At 44.1% G+C, this 18,803-nt stretch overlaps 2 protein-coding genes across 18 annotated transcripts in view; one reads left to right on the top strand and one right to left on the bottom strand.

Moving 5' to 3' along the window:
- GTF3C1 (general transcription factor IIIC subunit 1) overlaps window positions 1-11,146 on the bottom strand; it is an 85,874-nt gene extending 74,728 nt beyond the window's left edge. The window contains exons 1-3 of the mRNA XM_037910887.2: window positions 10,866-11,146; window positions 5,092-5,301; window positions 2,439-2,615 (exon numbers count right to left, since the gene is read on the bottom strand). Of these exons, the coding sequence (XP_037766815.1) occupies window positions 2,439-2,615; window positions 5,092-5,301; window positions 10,866-11,086 (608 nt within the window). The 5' untranslated portion in view covers window positions 11,087-11,146. The remainder of the gene's footprint in view (window positions 1-2,438; window positions 2,616-5,091; window positions 5,302-10,865) is intronic.
- Window positions 11,147-11,165: 19 nt separating this feature from the next.
- Window positions 11,166-18,803, top strand: part of KATNIP (katanin interacting protein) — a 167,282-nt gene continuing 159,644 nt past the window's right edge. For 13 of the 17 annotated variants that reach the window (XR_006284499.1, XR_006284495.1, XR_006284496.1 and 10 more), the window contains exons 1-2: window positions 11,166-11,306; window positions 16,325-16,401. Coding sequence is in view for 9 of the 17 variants with exons in the window: in XM_037910893.2 (XP_037766821.1) it covers window positions 16,340-16,401 (62 nt within the window). In the remaining 8 variants the exon portion in view is untranslated. Of the gene's footprint in view, window positions 11,307-11,518; window positions 11,875-14,709; window positions 14,750-16,324; window positions 16,402-18,803 lie in introns of those variants that run through there. The other 4 variants (XM_043524406.1, XM_037910898.2, XM_037910894.2 and 1 more) reach the window with 4 other exon arrangements.

Here is an 18,803-nt window from a genome sequence, read left to right as displayed (position 1 = left end):
TAAGTTCTTTAAAAAGCAAATAGAAAGAAAGGAAATTCCATCATGTAGAACCATACAGACCCCACTTTCCAGCAAGGCTGGAACCTTTAGGCCCACAGCACAGACTTCTGCCACTGAACCTAACAGAGTAACTGGTAGCAGTAGCAGGCTACTATCCTCTGTGTACCAGCCATGAGAGACAGGAAAGAGTTTCCCAGAGGGTTTCCTCTGCTGTCTAGCCAATAGCTATAAATATTGAGACTCAGGAATGCTGGGTTTAATTCCAAGTGTTCTACTACTTACAGACTCTTCTGTACCTGTATCCCCTCTGCTTCTAACCCAACCCCAGCCTGATCCTGCCTTCCCCCTGTGTTTTCCAGACAGGTTGTTTCCTCCTACCCTGAAACTGTGACAGGTGCATCTCCGATCCCACAGTGACCTCCATGCAAAATTCTGAGTCCCTAACATCATCCTCTGAAACAGATGAACGGTCATTGTTTTTTTAAATTCAGCCTGGGGCAAAGACCTAACATAAAATTTTTCAACTTGAACATTTAGATTCTGACAAAATTATAGGCAACAAAAAACAGGGTCTTATAATGGAAAGCATAGCTCCATGTATAATTAACATCCTGTATAAAAAGGGTATACTTGCTAGGAAGTAGAAGAAGCAGGCGGAAGCTTTCTTTAGACAATGTAGGGCCATAAAAGCCACATTTCTGCCTAACTTAGGCTTGCATTTTAAATAAATATTAAATTTCTAGTCCTTATGGTTACAAAGAAAATCTTGTGAACATGAACAGAACCTTTTACACCTTTCTAGGTCTGCAGAGAGTTTCAGTGTCTGAGCTTCATAGGTAGGGCCCTATCAAACTCAGGGTCCATTTTGGTCAATTTCACGGTTGGTCAATTTTAGGAATTTAAAAATTGTAAATTTCATGGTTTTAGCTATTTAAATCTGAAATTTCATGGTGTTGTAATTGTAGGGGTCCTAAGGCAAAAAGGAGCTGTGGGGGGGGGGGGAAAGGGGGGTGGCAGCGGGGGGGTGTTGCAAGGTTATTGTTGGGGGGGTTGTGATATTGCTACCCTTACTTCTGTGCTGCTGCTGGCGGCGGCGCTGCCTTCAGAGCTGGGCAGCCGGAGAGTGGAAGCTACTGGCCAGGAGCCCAGCTCTGAAGGCAGAGCTGCTGCCAGCAGCAGCGCAGAAGTAAGGATGGCGTGGTATGGTATTGCCACCCTTACTTCTGCACTGCTGCCTGCAGAGCTGGGCCCTCAGTCAGCAGCCGCCGCTCTCTGGCTGCCCAGCTCTGAAGGCAGCGGCAAAGACATAAGGGTGGCATGGTGTGGTATTGCCAACCTTACTTCTGTGCTGCTGCTGGTGGAGTGCTGCCTTTGGAGTGCACCTGGCCAACAGCCACTGCTCTCCGGCTGCCCAGCTCTGAAGGCAGTGCAGAAGTAAGGGTGGCAATACCGTGACCCTCCTAAAATAACTTGTAACCCCCCCCTGCAACTCCCTTTTGGGTCAGGATGCCCAATTTGAGAAACGCTGGTCTCCTCAGTGAAATCTGTATAGTATAGGTTAAAAGTACACAAAAGACCAGATTTCGCTGAGGGAGACCAGATTTCATGGTCTGTGACATGTTTTTCATGGCCGTGAATTTGGTAGGGCCCTATTCATAAGCAGCAGGAACGGTATGAAATTAGCATGGATAGCAGCAGTAAAACTATAGAAAGTCTGAACATGGCAAGAACCATGCCAGTTTCATGCTGCTGCTTGGCAAAACTAACAAAAACAGCAGAAGCAGGGAATTAAACTATTAATAAGGATAAGAGGAAGGGATAGGAGACAAAAAACTGGAATCTTGAACAGAGGGGTAGAGTAGCAACAAATGATCTGGGTTGGGTGGAGCTTCAAGTTTTCCTATCTAGTAGCTGGAAATTAGTATAAAGGAAGCAGGTCCCAACCAGGGTTCAGGTACAGCAGCTCAGCAGAGACCCCGCACCATCCCCTTCATATAATCTGAGGGTAGGTGAAGGGAGAGAAGCAGCAACTGAGCTTCTAAGTTGCACACCTGGACTTTGCAGCACTTCATCTTCATGTTTTGTATCTAGCTATAGCTATTAGGATCAGTCCTCCACATGAAAGTAATCCCTACATATAAGCAGGTTAGGACAGGAAATTAAAATACCATCTCCAACTGAAACTGGAGGAGCAATTTAAAGAAAGCATAAAGTAGTTAACCAAATGGGAATTTGGTAAAGACACAAGGTTAATAACTATTTTGGTGAGAAAGTGCCAGGAAATTTAGTTACTACAAGCAGTAAGCTGGCATCTCAAGCAGCACAGGACCTGCAGAAACAAAGTGCCTATAATACTGTGATGACACATTCCTGATGAATGAAGCCTTGTCTGCAAGGCTTTGATTTACTTTATAAACAGCAACAAACACTATACTTACTTGAAAGCGCCACTGTGAAGGTCTCTCTGAAGTTCCCCTTGCCATCTAGCACGACCTAATCGCTCCAAAATGCAGTAGGAGAAGTCTGGGAGTTTTAAGTCTGGATCCCCCTCCCAGCCAATTAAAGCCCTGTAGCGCAGAACCTGTGAAGCAACGATGACTAGTTTCTCCCCCCACCTACAAAGCAAACAGCAAGAGATGAGAGGTTAATTTCCCAGAGCTCCTAAATTTAACCATTTCCCCACCTCCTTCCTTTTCTGAGCAAAAATGATTACTGAAGGGATTACTTCAGCTGATGATTTAGGACTTTCCTCTTCATGACTGCACATAACATCCATTAACATTACAAACAATTATCTCTAACTCCAGAAAAATTCTTCACTAGCACCAAGTTTGAAATTTAGGAAGTTGTCGATTGAACTGCCTGCCTGGCTCCTATCCAAACCTTTCTCACCTTCCTGATACAGAACTGAGGTATGATCCTGTTCTCAACCACTATCTCCATATAGGATGAGGACAATTGCAACAATTCCACGATAGGCTTGATATTAGGCAAGTCAACTGACATCAGCAATAACAAGAGGCTTGTTACTTAGAACTGCTTTCACAACACTGTTTTAAGTGCTGAACTGAGGGATGGAAAGGATCAAATTATTTTTCAGGAAGTTAGTAAGCTGCTGAGGCTTGGTCTAAACTTAAAAGTTAGGTCGACATAGCTACACCACTCAAGGGTTCTGAAAAATTCACACTGTAGATGCAGCTAGGTTGACAGAAGAATTCTACCTTCGGGAAGTGTAGGAAGTGTCTACAGCATGGCACTAGAGCAGCATAGCTGCAGTGCTGTAGCACAGGCATGGGCTTAGTGAGCAGCATTAAAAGAAGTAACCTTGCAGCAGGAACTGGTGATGGAGCTTTAGTTATAACAGGAGCAGTGCACACATACAAAATGATTAGCTGCTTGGTGCATATTATACAGCCCACAGGCTCCCCAAGTGCTGATAATGCAGTACATCAAAAGAGAAATCTAAGAAGTTCCAGAGCAACTTGTTTAATCATGTTTTTAACACTGAATAGTGGTAGCATTACTAAATACATGTGCGTTTTACTCCAAACAATTGTCAAAGGAAAACCTAGACTTCTCCACTGTACTACCAGGGATCTGTAGTATCTTGGCAGCACTGAGAGCTAACTGGTGGCCCCAAGACTATGTTCATTAGAAACATTTAAAAGAGAAAAACTTCAAAAGCTTGAGTTTGAAAATCTATATATCTGGTTCCCAGGTTAAATTCCTCAATTGTTAAAATGGAGAGAAGCTAAGCTAAGCTGACGGTAGGCCAGACAAAGGGTTTGGGAAGCTCAGTGCAGACAGAATATTCAGAAGTTTAACCAGCAAGCTTCAAATGATTTATCTTGTTTATGTACAAGACTTTCCCAAGGATTTATAGTTTGGCCAAATCTGGCCAGAGTTCCAGGAGGACAGAAAAAGATGCCTCTCGGTCCTCCTGCCAAATTTCAGATTCTTGTTCCAAACCACAGATGTGCTAGAATGCTTTTAACATTTTTTTCTGACCATTTTTGAAATACTTATTTTCCCCAAACTTCCTCAGAAACTTTTACCTGAAATTTCTAAAAAAAGGTGACCTGAGATGGACACCAAACAGCCCAAGGTGGGTGAGATCATTTATTTATTGGACCAACTTCTGTTGGTGAGACAGACAAGCTTTCGAACCAACAGAAGTTGGTCCAATAAAAGGTATTACCTCACCCACCTTATCTCTCTAATATCCTGGGCTACAACTACTACACCAAACAGCCCATACAGTTGGTAAATTTCAGCCTAAACAGTTAAAATTTGGCAACATTATAAACAACTGAAAGTGGAATTATAATGGGAAATGTTAGGTTAATAGATTCACAATTAGAACCCCTATAATGGTAGAAAATATGACAGCTTGGATCAGTGATATCTGGATGGGGAAGGTACAAATGTTTAGGATTTTTTGAAGACTGTAGACACCAAAGAGGAAGAGGAATTATTTAGGGTGAAACGGGGCAGAAAATAGGCAGCAGAGTTTACAATAATTGGAATGCAAGACCAATGGATGCATTTGGATCTGATGAAGAAAGCTTAGTCACTCATATATGCCTTTGATGAATGTGGTAAAGGAGGGATAGATTGAAACCCCATGCCTCTGAAAATCTCAGTTCTCATTTTTGGAGGATGCACCAGAATTTTGTCTACTGCTGCAACAGAAAATCAATGTTATATTGAAAACAATGGTTTCTTTACAGAGATTTTCCTCCATTGATTTATATGTATCTAATGCAGCACAGTAATGCCAAATTAAATCATGGAGCCAGTAGGGATGTAAATATTGTTTAAAAAGTTAACCGTTTAAATGATTAAAATTATATTGTTTAATTGATTAACTGATTAAAGGGAGAGGTCCCGGCCAGTGAGGCCCGGGGTGGCCCAGGGCCGGGGGTTAACGGTTAGGGTGGGTTAATGGTAAGATTAATGCTTACCAGTTAACCATTTAATATTTTTCATCCCTAGGAGCCATGCTCAGCTCTTCTTAAAAGGAGCTGTTTCCAAAAAGCAAAGAATTGTAATTTAAAACGAAACACCAACAAATACTGAAATCTTACTCACTTTTCATAGGCTTCTGTGTAGGCATAACAAGGCTGCAAATCCTTTGTCCTAATTTGATCAGTGTAATTTAGTCTCTCCTTAAAATATTTGCATGAACCCTGAATGCCATCCTTATTATCCAAAATCATATGGACAGGATAAATATCATCTAAAGGGACAGGATCTCTTTTAGTTTCCAGTATTCCTGTTTCAAGATCTATTTCTTCATATCTGAAATAAAAATGCAAAGAGAGTCAATATTTAAAATTATAACATTCACAAGACAAAAACATTTAAAAGCTGAATTTAAGATTGCTGCTACATTTCAACTGGTCTCCAGAAAATGTCTTGGAAGAAAGCTAGAACTAAAAATCCTTCATATCTCAAAAGTTAGAAAGCCAGGAAATGCAGAATTAGAGTTGCACTTCTCAAACAAGGAATCCAAATGTGTCAACATTCAGAGCATAATGCAAAGGCCTTTTCTGAGGAGATGGGAGCAAAGTAAGAATTTTTAGCGTAAGTGTGTCAGGAGGGTCATAATATGCACACTGATCTTGCTGAATTTGAATGTACTTTTATTGATTTGGACATGTACCATAAGTTTTAGACAGGCACACTGAACTAATATAGCACTTGACTCTTTTTCAATACTTTTCAAAAGAAGTTGCAATGCTTTTTATTTTCTGATTATTTTGCAATAAGACAATCGTACAGAAACTAAGTTTTTGCATATTAATTTTGATTTATTTACAAAACCATTAAAATAGTGCAATTCACAAATTATTTCTAGTTTTATAGTTTTTGACAAACACAGGAGAGAGTTGTGTGCTACAACATATTAGTATACAAAACTTATGTTTAGTAACAATTAAGGTTGTGACAGTCCATACCCCACCCATGCTTTCTTTTCCATCTTGCCCACAACACTGTAAATAACCCATTCCCATACTCCATAAAGCCTTCACTTCTCTCTCCAACAGATACCCAAAAGTAATACATACCACAGTTTTATCAAACTTTAATTCAAATGCAAAACCTTAAGCTACCTCATCCGACTATGACATATTGCATGCATTCCGGACATTATTCCACCTTAACACTACAAGGTTACTGTTAAGATTGTTAATCATGCTATCTCTCCACACATAGATCAGCAGCCCCCTGACCTTCATATCCCTAGTTTAGGTTATTTGAATTACACAGGTAATTATTAGCTCCTTACCAGACCAGGCACTGGAGAATGATTTGACACAATTTTCCACTGGTTTACGCAACTGTTTAGTAGACAGCAGCAGAATCCTGTATTACAGGGGTTCTCAAACTGGGGGTCGGGACCCCACAGGGGGTCACAAAGTTATTACATGGGGGGATCGTGAGCTGTCAGCTTCCACCCCAAACCCCGCTTTGCCTCCAGCATTTATAATGATATTAAATATATTAAAAGGTGTTTTTAATTTATAAGGTGGGAGTCCGCACTCAGAGGCTTGCTATGTGAAAAGCGTCACCAGTACAAAAGTTTGAGAATCACTGCTGTATTCTATCCATGCTTGGAAGAGGAGTCATGCTGCAAGGCAGAAGGGTTCAGTGGCTAAGACGGGTTTGTCATGGGTTCTAGGCCTGCAGTGATCTTGCATAAGCTCTCTCCTTAATTTTTTTTTTTTTAAATAGACAGGAATGTTCAGCAGCTCTTCCTTAACTATCTCCTATGTTTAGATTCATAGCCTTAGTCAATAATAGCAAATTGCATGGGAATTAACAGCATTTAGAAAAGGTGAGATTTGAACTCCTGGTCTCCTCTCCCTCAGCTCTGGGAGCTTTCCCATACACAGACAGGCATGTAGTACCATTCTTCCCCAAAAGTTAATGACAGTGTTCACACCACAACATTTATTTTTCGTTGTTGAGTTAAAAATTAACAACTTCAGTTTGGCACACTTATTTGATGTTATGGCTAAAAAGTTACAGTAAAACACGCTTTACAAACACTACTGACATATAACTGATATTCTAGGTACAGTATTCAGAGTAGCAGCCGTGTTAGTCTGTATTTGCAAAAAGAAAAGGAGTACTTGTGGCACCTTAGAGACTAACAAATTTATTTGAGCATAAGCTTTCGTGACCTACAGCTCACTTGATCGGATGCATTCAGTGGAAAATACAGTGGGGAGATTTATATACATAGAGAACATGAAACAATGGGTGTTACCATACACACTGTAACCGGAGTGATCACTTAAGGTGAGCTATTACCAGCAGGAGAGCGGGGGGGAAAAAAACCTTTTGTAGTGATAATCAAGGTGGGCCATTTCCAGCAGTTGACAAGAAAGTCTGAGGAACAGTGGGGGGTGGAGGGGGGGAATAAACACAGGGAAATAGTTTTACTTTGTGTAATGACCCATCCACTCCCAGCCTTTATTCAAGCCTAAGTTAATTGTATCCAGTTTGCAAATTAATTCCAATTCAGCAGTCTCTCGTTGGAGTCTGTTTTTGAAGCTTTTTTGTTGAAGTATTGCCACTTTTAGGTCTGTAATCGAGTGACCAAAGAGATTGAAGTGTTCTCCAACTGGTTTTTGAATGTTATAATTCTTGACGTCTGATTTGTGTCCATTTACTCTTATATGTAGAGACTGTCCAGTTTGGGCAATGTACATGGCAGAGGGGCATTGCTGGCACATGATGGCATATATCACATTGGTAGATGTGCAGGTGAATGAGCCTCTGATCGTGTGGCTGATGTGATTAGGCCCTGTGATGATGTCCCCTGAATAGATATGTGGACACAGTTGGCAACGGGCTTTGTTGCAAGGATAGGTTCCTGGGGTAGTGCTTCTGTTGTGTGGGGTGTGGTTGCTGGTGAGTATTTGCTTCAGGTTGGGGGACTGTCTGTAAGCAAGGATTTGCCTGTCTCCCAAGATCTGTGAGAGTGATGGGACGTCCTTCAGGATAGGTTGTAGATCCTTGATAATGCGTTGGAGAGATTTTAGTTGGGGCTGAAGGTGATGGCTAGTGGCATTCTGTTATTTTCTTTGTTGGGCCTGTCCTGTAGTAGGTGACTTCTGGGTACTCCTCTGGCTCTGTCAATCTGTTTCTTCACTTCAGCAGGTGGGTATTGTAGTTGTAAGAACGCTTGATAGAGATCTTTTAGGTGTTTGTCTCTGTCTGAGGGGTTGGAGCAAATGCGGTTGTATTCTAGAGCTTGGCTATAGACAATGGATCATGTGGTGTGGTCTGGATGAAAGCTGGAGGCATGTAGGTAGGAATAGCGGTCAGTAGGTTTCCAGTATAGGGTGGTGTTTATGTGACCATCGCTTCTTAGCACGTAGTGTCCAGGAAGTGGATCTCTTGCGTGGACTGGTCCAGGCTGAGGTTGATGGTGGGATGGAAGTTGTTGAAATCATGGTGGAATTCCTCAAGGGCTTCTTTTCCATGGGTCCAGATGATGAAGAGGTTATCAATGTAGCGCAAGTAGAGTAAGGGCATTAGGGGACGAGAGCTGAGGAAGCGTTGTTCTAAGTCAGCCATAAAGATGTTGGCATACTGTGGGGCCATGCGGGTACCCATAGCAGTGCCGCTCATTTGAAGGTATACATTGTCCCCAAATGTGAAATAGTTATGGGTGAGGACAAAGTCACGAAGTTCAGCCACCAGGTTTGCTGTGACATTATCGGGGATACTGTTCCTGACGGCCTGTAGTCCATCTTTGTGTGGAATGTTGATGTAGAGGGCTTCTACATCCATAGTGGCTAGGATGGTGTTTTCAGGAAGATCACCGATAGATTGTAGTTTCCTCAGGAAGTCAGTGGTGTCTCGAAGATAGCTGGGAGTCCTGGTAGCGTAGGGCCTGAGGAGGGAGTCTACATAGCCAGACAATCCTGCTGTCAGGGTGCCAATGCCTGAGATGATGGGGCATCTAGGATTTCCAGGTTTATGGATCTTGGGTAGCGGATAGAATACCCCAGGTCAGGGTTCCAGGGCTGTGTCTGTGCAGATTTGTTCTTGTGCTTTTTCAGGGAGTTTCTTGAGCAAATGCTGTAGTTTCTTTTGGTAACCCTCAGTGGGATCAGAGGGTAATGGTTTGTAGAAAGTGGTGTTGGAGAGCTGCCTAGCAGCCTCTTGTTCATATTCCGACCTATTCATGATGACGACAGCACCTCCTTTGTCAGCCTTTTTGATTATGATGTCAGAGTTGTTTCTGAGGATGTGGATGGCATTGCGTTCTGCATGGCTGAGGTTATGGGGCAAGTGATGCTGCTTTTCCACAATTTCAGCCCGTTCTACTGTACCTCAGGAATGGAGGTTGTCTAACTCTGAAATGTTGCATAATTCTGAAGAGGTTACGGACTTCAGCCACATGCGGGGGGAAGGATTGGGGCTGCAGTCAATGGATGGGTGTGTGCGCGTTAGGGGGGGGATTGGGTAGTGGGGTGGTCAGGACTCTGGGGGAGGGTCATGGTTTCTGAGCCTTGGGGAACCAGGGCTCCGGGTGGGGAGCTCAGGGCTTCTGCCCCATGGGAATATCGGGGCTCAGCGCTTTCGACCTGTGGGGAACGTTGGGGCTTCAGCCCCGCTGGGGGGACGCCAGGGTTTGGGGCTCCCCACGGCACCGCTCCCAACTTCAGCTGGAGGGGGAGAAGGCGCACTGGGACTCGGGGCTTTAGCTACGCGGGGAGCCTTGGGCCTGAAACCAGCACCCCCCTCATAGCTAAAGCCCCAAGTCCTGGTGCCCCCTGTGGGGCTGAAGCTGGGAAAAGAGCCGCGGGGCTGAAGTCCCAAGCCTCAGCACTCCCCCCTTGTCTAAAGCCCCAAGGCCCCCCCCCCCACTCTGCCCAGAACCCTGCCCCCTATGGCTGCAACCCTCTGTGATTGAAGCCCTGAGTGCAGTAGAGAATAAATGGACACAAATCAGACGCCAAGAATTATAACATTCAAAAAACAGTCGGAGAACACTTCAATCTCTTTGGTCACTCAATTACAGACCTAAAAGTGGCAATTCCTCAACAAAAAAAATTCAAAAACAGACTCCTTTTCTTTTTGCGAATACAGACTAACACGGCTGCTACTCTGAAACCTGAATTATAAAAGTGAGGGCAAAAACACCTCAAGTCTCTTTCCTTATCCATCTCTCTCCTTTTCATCTAAGAGGACAAAAGAAAAAACTGTTGGAGTTGGGGAGCAGATCCTATCCTGAGAGTTTGGTCAGCAACGTTACTGAAAACATGTTTGTTAAGGTTAGTACTAAGAAACATGTTATATGTATTTCTCTTGTAACCATTTCTGACTTATGCCATACACTTGTACTCACAAATATCTGCATGTAGTTAAATAAACTAGTTTATTCTTTAATTAAAACTAATCCAGTGTTGTGAATTGTCTGGGTAACTTCATTTAAGGTAGCAAACTGTTGCAAATTGATCCCCATAGAGGGAGTTGGGCCTAATATATGTGGACTGTATGGGAGAGGGCTGGACAGTGCAGAACACACATTCCCGGGGGGGGGGGGGGGAGAACCCAGGCATGGGAGTGTGTTGGGGTCACCATGCAAGTCGAAACCAGACTGTGTCTGATGGGTGACTGGCAGGTTGCAGCCATACACAGACACTCAGGGTGTTTCCTGCATACTGGAAGGATGTGAGTAGCTGGGGCGGGGGTACAGCAGCAAAGCATTCTGAGGCACCCAAGTTGGCAGGGCAGGGGATGACACAGCCTCTCGCCGGTTTGGACTGCGCCCCGCCGGCCCCACCCCCCCACTCACTCTACTCCCCACCCCCTGCCCTACCCTCACGGCCGCCCCTCACCGATCGTGCAGGCGGAGGGGGGGCCGCTCCCGCGGTAACAGGTAGAAGCTGAGGCCGGGCTGGGCGCTCAGGGCAGCCCACAGGAGCTGCTGGGTGGCGGGCTCCAGGGGCAGCGGGAAGGGCGGGACGCGGCTGCTCAGCCGGTGCCATAAAGTGCCCAGCGTGATCCCATCCAGACCCTCCAGGGCCACCTCGTCCAGCAGAGCCCACAGCGCCTCCATCCCGCCTCCACTCACTGCGCCTGCGTCACCGCCCTCCCGACAGACCCTGCGCCGATTCGATGAGCTCTACTGCGCCTGCGCGTCCTCATTTTGCGTCACAGAGTCGCTCCGGAAGTGAGGTTTGCTAGTCGCCAGTCGCGACGGTAACCAAGGGAACCGGTAAACAGGGAGGGCGGCAGAGCTGTTGGTGTCGCCGCTGGCGGGAAAGCGACGCGACACGGTACGGGACGGGGCAGGGCGGCTCCGGGGTGAAGCAGCGGAGGAGTGGGGGCGGGGTGCAGAGGGGAGGCTCCGAATTGAAGGCGGAGTACTGGCCTAGGGTGAGCGGGGGGGCCGGGATTGGGGGAGCGATGCCGACCGGGATGGGGTGCGGGGAGACCCGGCCGGGATGGGGAGGGGGCCCGCCGGTGGGCTCTGGCGCTTGTGCGATGAGGCTCCCCGGCCGCAATATAGCAATGTTTGTTCTGGCCCCACCCGCCGTTGCCCAGGAACAGCGGTCGGTGTTCAGCTTAAAAACCTAGGCTGAAGCGTTGGGTCTTCGCCTCTGCCCCAAACAGCCGCTTTCAAGGGGCTCTTGCAAGACCGTCTCCTGCCTGCTGACCTTTCAAAGGTCCACTTTCTAAACAGCTCTGTGCGTTTAATATCGACATGGAACGAAGGAATGTCTCTTAACTGAGCCGGTTCTATTACGGACTAGTGCATTGTGACTCGTTTTTACATAATTGACTTCCTAAACTATCCTGTGGTTGACCTGTTGAAGTTATATAACAGGAAAAAATAGAAAACAAGTAAGAATAAGTTTGTTTTGGAGTAGCTAATGTGAATTCTAGTGTTCATCTGTTTTTATTGTCAATACAACGTGTGAATTGTAAATTTAGTAGAAACTGTAGCTCTGTTACCTTGGCTGATTATTTCCACACCTTTTAGAGCAGTGGTGAGCAATCTGCGGCCCATCAGGGTAATCTGCTGGCGATTTGTTTACAGGTGGTGGCCAGCCCGCTCCGCTTCCAGCAGCTCCCATTGGCCGGGAATGCTGAACCGCGGCCATTGGGAGCTGCAGGCAGCTGTGCCTGCGGACGGTCGATGTAAACAAAAAGAACAGGAGTACTTGTGGCACCTTAGAGACCAACAAATTTATTTGAGCATAAGCTTTCATGAGCTACAGCTCACTTCATCGGATGCATTCAGTGGAAAATACAGTGGGGAGATTTCTATACATAGAGAACATGAAACAATGGGTGATACCATACACACTGTAACGAGAGTGATCACTTAAGGTGAGCTATTACCAGCAGGAGGGGCGGGGGGGGGGGGGGAACCTTTTGTAGTGATAATCAAGGTGGGCCATTTCCAGCAGTTGACAAGAACGTCTGAGGAAGGGAGGAGGAGGAAATAAACACGGGGAAATAGTTTGACTTTGTGTAATGACCCATCCACACCCAGTCTCTATTCAAGCCTAAGTTAATTGTATCCAGTTTGCAAATTAAATTCCAATTCAGCAGTTTCTCTTTGGAGTCTGTTTTTAAAGTATTTTTGTTGAAGTATTGCCACTTTTAGGTCTGTAATCGAGTGACCAGAGAGACTGAAGTGGTCTCCGACTGTTTTTTTATTCTTGACGTCTGATTTGTGTCCATTGATTCTTTTACATAGAGACTGTCCAGTTTGGGCAATGTACATGGCAGAGGGGCATTGCTGGCACATGATGGCATATATCACATTGGTAGATGTGCAGGTGAATGAGCCTTTGATCGTGTGGCTGATGTGATTAGGCCCTGTGATGATGTCCCCTGAATAGATATGTGGACACAGTTGGCAACGGGCTTTGTTGCAAGGATAGGTTCCTGGGTTAGTGGTTCTGTTGTGTGGTGTGTGGTTGCTGGTGAGTATTTGCTTCAGGTTGGGGGGCTGTCTGTAAGCAAGGACTGGCCTGTCTCCCAAGACAGTAAACAAACTGTCTCGTGGCCCGCCAGCGGATTACCCTGATGGGCCGCAAGTTGCCCACCACTGTTTTAGAGGTTACGTGAACAGGAGAAAAAAAGAGGTTTTTTCCTTTCCCTGTTTTTTGTTTATATTAGAAATTCAGGTCTTATCTAATACATGTCTACACGACAGTCTTAAGTCGACCTAGGTAAGGTCGACTTACAGCCACTGCAGTAATTACTGTGGTGGCGGATGTCCACGCTGCCCTCTTTCTGTTGGTGGTGTGCATCCTCACCAGGAGCACTCCCACCGACTGAAGAAGGGGCGGAGTGGCCCTGAGAGCCAGGGCTTTCAGCTCTGCGCAGCTTCCCGCCGGGCTTCTCGCCTTCCAGTCCCTGTTGGGGGTGGGGGGGAACCACCTGCAGCTTATCGCCTCCAGCAGCTTATCACCTCCAGCAGGGAGAGCCACCCCCAGTATCTGGTTGGCAGCCGTGCTCCTGGCAGGGAACCAAGAGCCCAGGGGGCAGCCGGGCTCTGAGCTGGGACCCTGGATGCAGCTGGGCTCCCTGCCAGGAGCAGAGAACCAGGACACTGGAGGGTAGCGGGGGCTCTCAGTGGGGAGCCAGGACTCTGGGGGGGGCAGCAGGGCTTCCAGTGGGGAGTCCAGGCAGCAGACAAGCCGGGAGCCTGGCTGGCAGCCCAACTTGGAGTGGAGACCAGGCAGCAGCCCAGGTGGGGAGTCAGGCTTTCTTGTCAATTTCATGGCTCTGAGTGGCTCAGAGCTGTGAAATTGACAAGACAACCTATAGCCCATGTAAGTAATGCAGTGTCTATATTGACACTGCATCTTCCTAACTACACTGACATCAGCCCTACTCCTCTCATGGAGGTGAAATTACGATGTTGGTTTTGTAGGGCACTTACACCAATTTGTACACTGACATAGTTGCCTTATGTCGATCTAACTGTATAGTGTAGACCAGGCCTAAGATGTCTTTTCTGGAAGATTGAGTGGATAACTGATGAACTGGGAGGCTCATATTCACAGATATTATGCAGGCTAGCAAAGTCAAGAATATATTATTTATTTTTTATAGGAAACTATATAAAATCCTTATTTCAGTGTGCAAATTAAGCTTCTCTGTGTGTAAGTAGTCAAGTGGTTTATATGTATATAGAGGCTGAAGGGAGTAAACTTTTACTTTATTGACATGTGTTAGAGATGCATCAGAAGTATCATCCTGTACTGTAACTGTTGAGAAAGGCCTGGTAACTTGAAATATGTTCTTTTAATCTGTATTCAGCTGTCAGCCTGAACCCTAACTTCTGCCTTATTGCATCCTTCATGTTGCACATCTCTTTAAACCTCCTAAGAAAGAAACACAATATTGCATCATTTTAAAGGGAAGTACTGGTTCTCTCTGACAGCCAAGTATGAGAGAAATGGGGAGCATTTAAAATGAAGTTTACTTTACGGGCCTGAACTAGAAGCTGGTATAATGGTCCCAGTTTATTTTCTTAGGAATTTTCTTAGGAATTTAAGAAGAGAAATAAAGTAGTGTTGTGGGGGTGGAGGATTGCTACTGCCTCCACTCTCCAGTTAGCCCCTTTCCAAGTTGTGATGCTACAATCACTTTTAGCTTTCACTTTTAATTGGAAAAAAGAAAGCAAGGTGTTCAGTATCATCTTTTAATTATAAACAGAGTTGTAATTGGCTGCTGGACCACAAACTACTGCTGAAAGGTTAGCATTTATAAACTTTTCTCTACTGATTTGTTTTATTCTTCTGCTAGTATATGTTTCCTAGTTGAAGAATACTTTGCATAACCTCTTAATTCTTCCCCATTCCAAAGTAATTGTTTTACAGTTTAAAAATGAAACAAAAACACTGTAACTCAGAATAACTCAGAATATCAATAAGACACACTAGAGTATGAATTAGTTTGCCACGGATGCACTGGCTCTCATAATACACATGAGGTCACCAGCTTGTAGAAGTATATGTTTGTGTATTTTCAGTAGATGTTCTAAACAATCTCACATTTTCTGTTCTGAGGACCAATTCAATTCTTATTTAAGTCAGTGGAACGACTCAGATTGACCTCAGTGGGAGTTGAATCAGTCCTGCTTAGTTGCTATGTAACACTGACCGACTCCGGTTGTTGTCAGGCGGGACGGAACCTGGGACCTCTGGAGCTAAATGCATCAGCCAAAAGCTATAAGGCTGTTAACTAAGGCTGTAGAGCAGACTTCTTAATCTCTTTCTCTAAGTGGTCTTGGTGCCATTAGATGGGACAGAACACCACATGCGGGCGGTGTGTGGGTTACAGCTACATGCTATGATTCCACTGGGAACCGTAAAAAACAAATCAGACTACAAAGTTCTTATACTGTATTGTCAATTGAGATAAAATACAATTGTTTTTCAAGTTTAGAATTGTGAAAATATTTCTGCTTCTTTTTTTGTTTACTATAAATTCAGTGTATTCGATTCACTGTTTTGTTTTATGAAAACTCCTATGTTAAAGCAGCAATTAAGTAATACATTCTTGCAAAGTAGGTCAGTAATGTGAGTTATTTTAAGAAAATACACTGTGCAATAACAAGTGTGAATTATTTAATTCATGTCTTGCAAATTGAGAAATCTCATAGTACACAGAGGAGGAAAAGATCTATTAGTTAACAGCTTGTATATATTGCCTTTTGTTATTCCCCTTTCCCTAAAAGTTGTTTACTTGTTTGTCCTTAAATTGGGCATCCTCTTGGAGCAGGGATGTTACTTCTTAAGTGTTTGGAAGGCATCTTGCACATAGTGGGCAGTACCCCAAATAAATAATTACTTAGACTGTGTCTACACTACAGCTTATGTCAGCATAATTTATGTCACTCAGGGTTCAGGAAGTGAATAAATCACCCACCCCCCCACCCCCCCGAGAGACATAAGTTTACACCAACATAAGCACAGATGTGAACAGTGGCTTCTCCTGCTGACATAGCTACTGCAGCTCGCGGGGGCTGGAGTAGTTAAACCAATGGGAGAGCTTTCTCTCATCGATTTAGAGCAGCTACATTAGAGAGCTTGCAACAGCCCAGCTGCATTGGTGCAGCTGTGCCACTGTAAACTTGCTAGTGTAGCCATACCCCTAGGCTATCTTTTCAGGAGGTAGTGCAGCATTGTTTTCTTTAAAACCCTCAGGAAACAATGTTCTTCAACATTAGAATGTAGCCTTGTTCTTTGTTACTGATGCTAAGAGACTGATCTTTGTGTTCTGAACCCTTTCCTTACTCCACTACTCCAGTTATATTTTCTTGTTTCAGGTTTACACTAAGGACATGGTGACTGACTTTGATGAGAAGCATGATGAATATTTAATATTACTTCAACAAAGAAACCGGTAAGATGCAAGGTCACCAGCACTTTTCATATTATGGAAACTGGGCTAATACTTGTATTTATTAACAGAATATAAAAGTGGACAGTGGTGCAGAGTCTGGGTAGAGGGAGAGTGTCAAACTCTGGGCTCCAGCCCAAGCAGGAACATCTAGACTGTTATTTTTACTCCCATAGCACAAGCTGGAGACAGTTGACTCAGGCTCTGAGACTTGCTTTTTCTTTTCTTTTCTTTTCTTTTTTTTGCCAATGTAGACATAAACAGAGTATTCACTTTATTGAAAAATGAAAAAAATAAATAAACAAATACCTACTTAGATGATTCTGCTTGTGTAGCCATTATTTTCTGTATTTCTCTTGTTTATTACCACTAGTGATATAAGCATGGAAACAGGACTCTTGTTTCATTCTCCACCCAACTTTCTTTATGTGACAACACATTCTTCTTCACAGCAGCTTATTTGTGTCGTCACAAACATAGCCTAGGCAATGGCAGCATCTGGTAAACTCTTATAGACAAAAGATCCTGTTTCCATGCAGATATCTCCAGTAATAAAATGAATGAAGGAAAGGGAAAAATGTATTGGGGTCTTCAACCCCATAGTGATCTGGAATCACAAGGGATGTGCCTCTTGGCCCCAAGCTTGGCTGGATCAACTAAGTGTTGTTTACCTCTTCACATAACACAAGAACCAAGGGTCACCCAATAAAATTACTAGGCAGCAGGTTTAAAACAAACTGAAAGAAGTGTTTGTTAATACATAGAGTTTAGTAGCAGTTGGGGCTTGTTAGCTTTCTTTTCTGAAGACAAAAGGAACAGGAGATGCCCTGCTAGGTGCTTCTGGGACTGGAACAGCCAAGCTACTAGACAGGGTTAAGGAACCCTGCTGTGATTTGGACTTTGTTTAAAAAGACTTTGAGACAAAGAGCAAGAATATTGATTTGTTTTTTCCTATATGTCAAGAAAAGGAGTTATAGACATCTTTAGAAAGAATGTGCTGTGGCTTTCCCTCATGGTGTTACAAGGGATGTTATTGGAGGGAGGAGTGAGCGGCATTGCCTTGCTGTGTAGTTTTTCTTTTCTTCGTAATGATTCATGTTCACCCCTTTTTCAAGACTATGATAAATTTTGTACAAAGTATGCCTTGTGAGGTATCAATTGAAAACTCATAATTTGCTGATCATTATTGTCCTGGTAAAATATGTGTGGCAACACTCTATGTAAAGTTTACAGTTCTACTATATGACATTACTGAGACATATCCAAGTTTAGAAAAGTAACCACAAACCAGTTCCTCAGAGACAAAAGGTTAGCCGATGCCTGGGACAGGTGTCAACAAGATTAAATGGACTATCACTTGGTTAAGTGGCCATTCTTTGGCCAGAAAGAGGATGTGAATGAGAAATTTACCTGTTGGCAAAGAAACAGCTGGAGGTTCCTGTCCCCACACACTTTCTGTTTCCTGAACCCCAGCAGGAGATGATTCTCAAAGAAGAGGAGAAATACAAGAAAGGGTAACAGATGCCCCAAGTTATTCCTCCCTTTCTTTCTAATCACGATAGCCGCAATGCCTGAGAACAGAGAAACGGCTTTAGGATGAGGAAAGGATCCTGTCTGAAAGGAATTCAGCTAGTAAGACTGCTAACGCATGTGGTGAGAGAGATTTTTACTTTGAATTAACTTAGCTTGTTAAGTTAAGAACATAAGAATGGCCATACTGGGTCAGACCAAAGGTCCATCCAGCCCAGTATCCTGTCTACCGACAGTGGCCAATGCCAGGTGCCCCAGAGGGAGTGAACCTAACAGGTAATGATCCAGTGATCTCTCTCCTGCCATCCATCTCCACCCTCTGACATACAGAGGCTAGGGACACCATTCCTTACCCATCCTGGCTAATTAATGGACTTAACCTCCATGAATTTATCCAGTTTTCTTTTAAACCCTGTTATAGTCCTAGCCTTCACAACCTCCTTAGGCAAGAAGTTCCACAGGTTGACTGTGCGCTGAGTGAAGAAGAATTTCCTTTTATTTGTTTTAAACCTGCTACCCATTAATTTCATTTGGTGGCCCCTTGTTCTTATATTATGGGAACAAGTAAATAACTTTTTCTTATTCACTTTCTCTACACCACTCATGATTTTATATACCTCTATCATATCCCCCCTTAGTCTCCTCTTTTCCAATCTGAAAAGTCCTAGCCTCTTTAATCTCTCCTCCTATGGGACCAGTTCCAAACCCCTAATCATTTTAGTTGCCCTTTTCTGAACCTTTTCTAATGCTAGTATATCTTTTTTGAGATGAAGGGACCATATTTGTACGCAGTATTCAAGATGTGGGCTTACCATGGATTTATATAAGGGCTAAGATATTCTCCATCTTATTCTCTATCCCTTTTTTAATGATTC

This window comes from Chelonia mydas, chromosome 10 (genome assembly GCF_015237465.2).
Source record: "Chelonia mydas isolate rCheMyd1 chromosome 10, rCheMyd1.pri.v2, whole genome shotgun sequence".
Lineage (NCBI taxonomy): Eukaryota > Metazoa > Chordata > Testudines > Cheloniidae > Chelonia > Chelonia mydas.
This window is presented reverse-complemented; position numbering and strand designations above follow the sequence as displayed.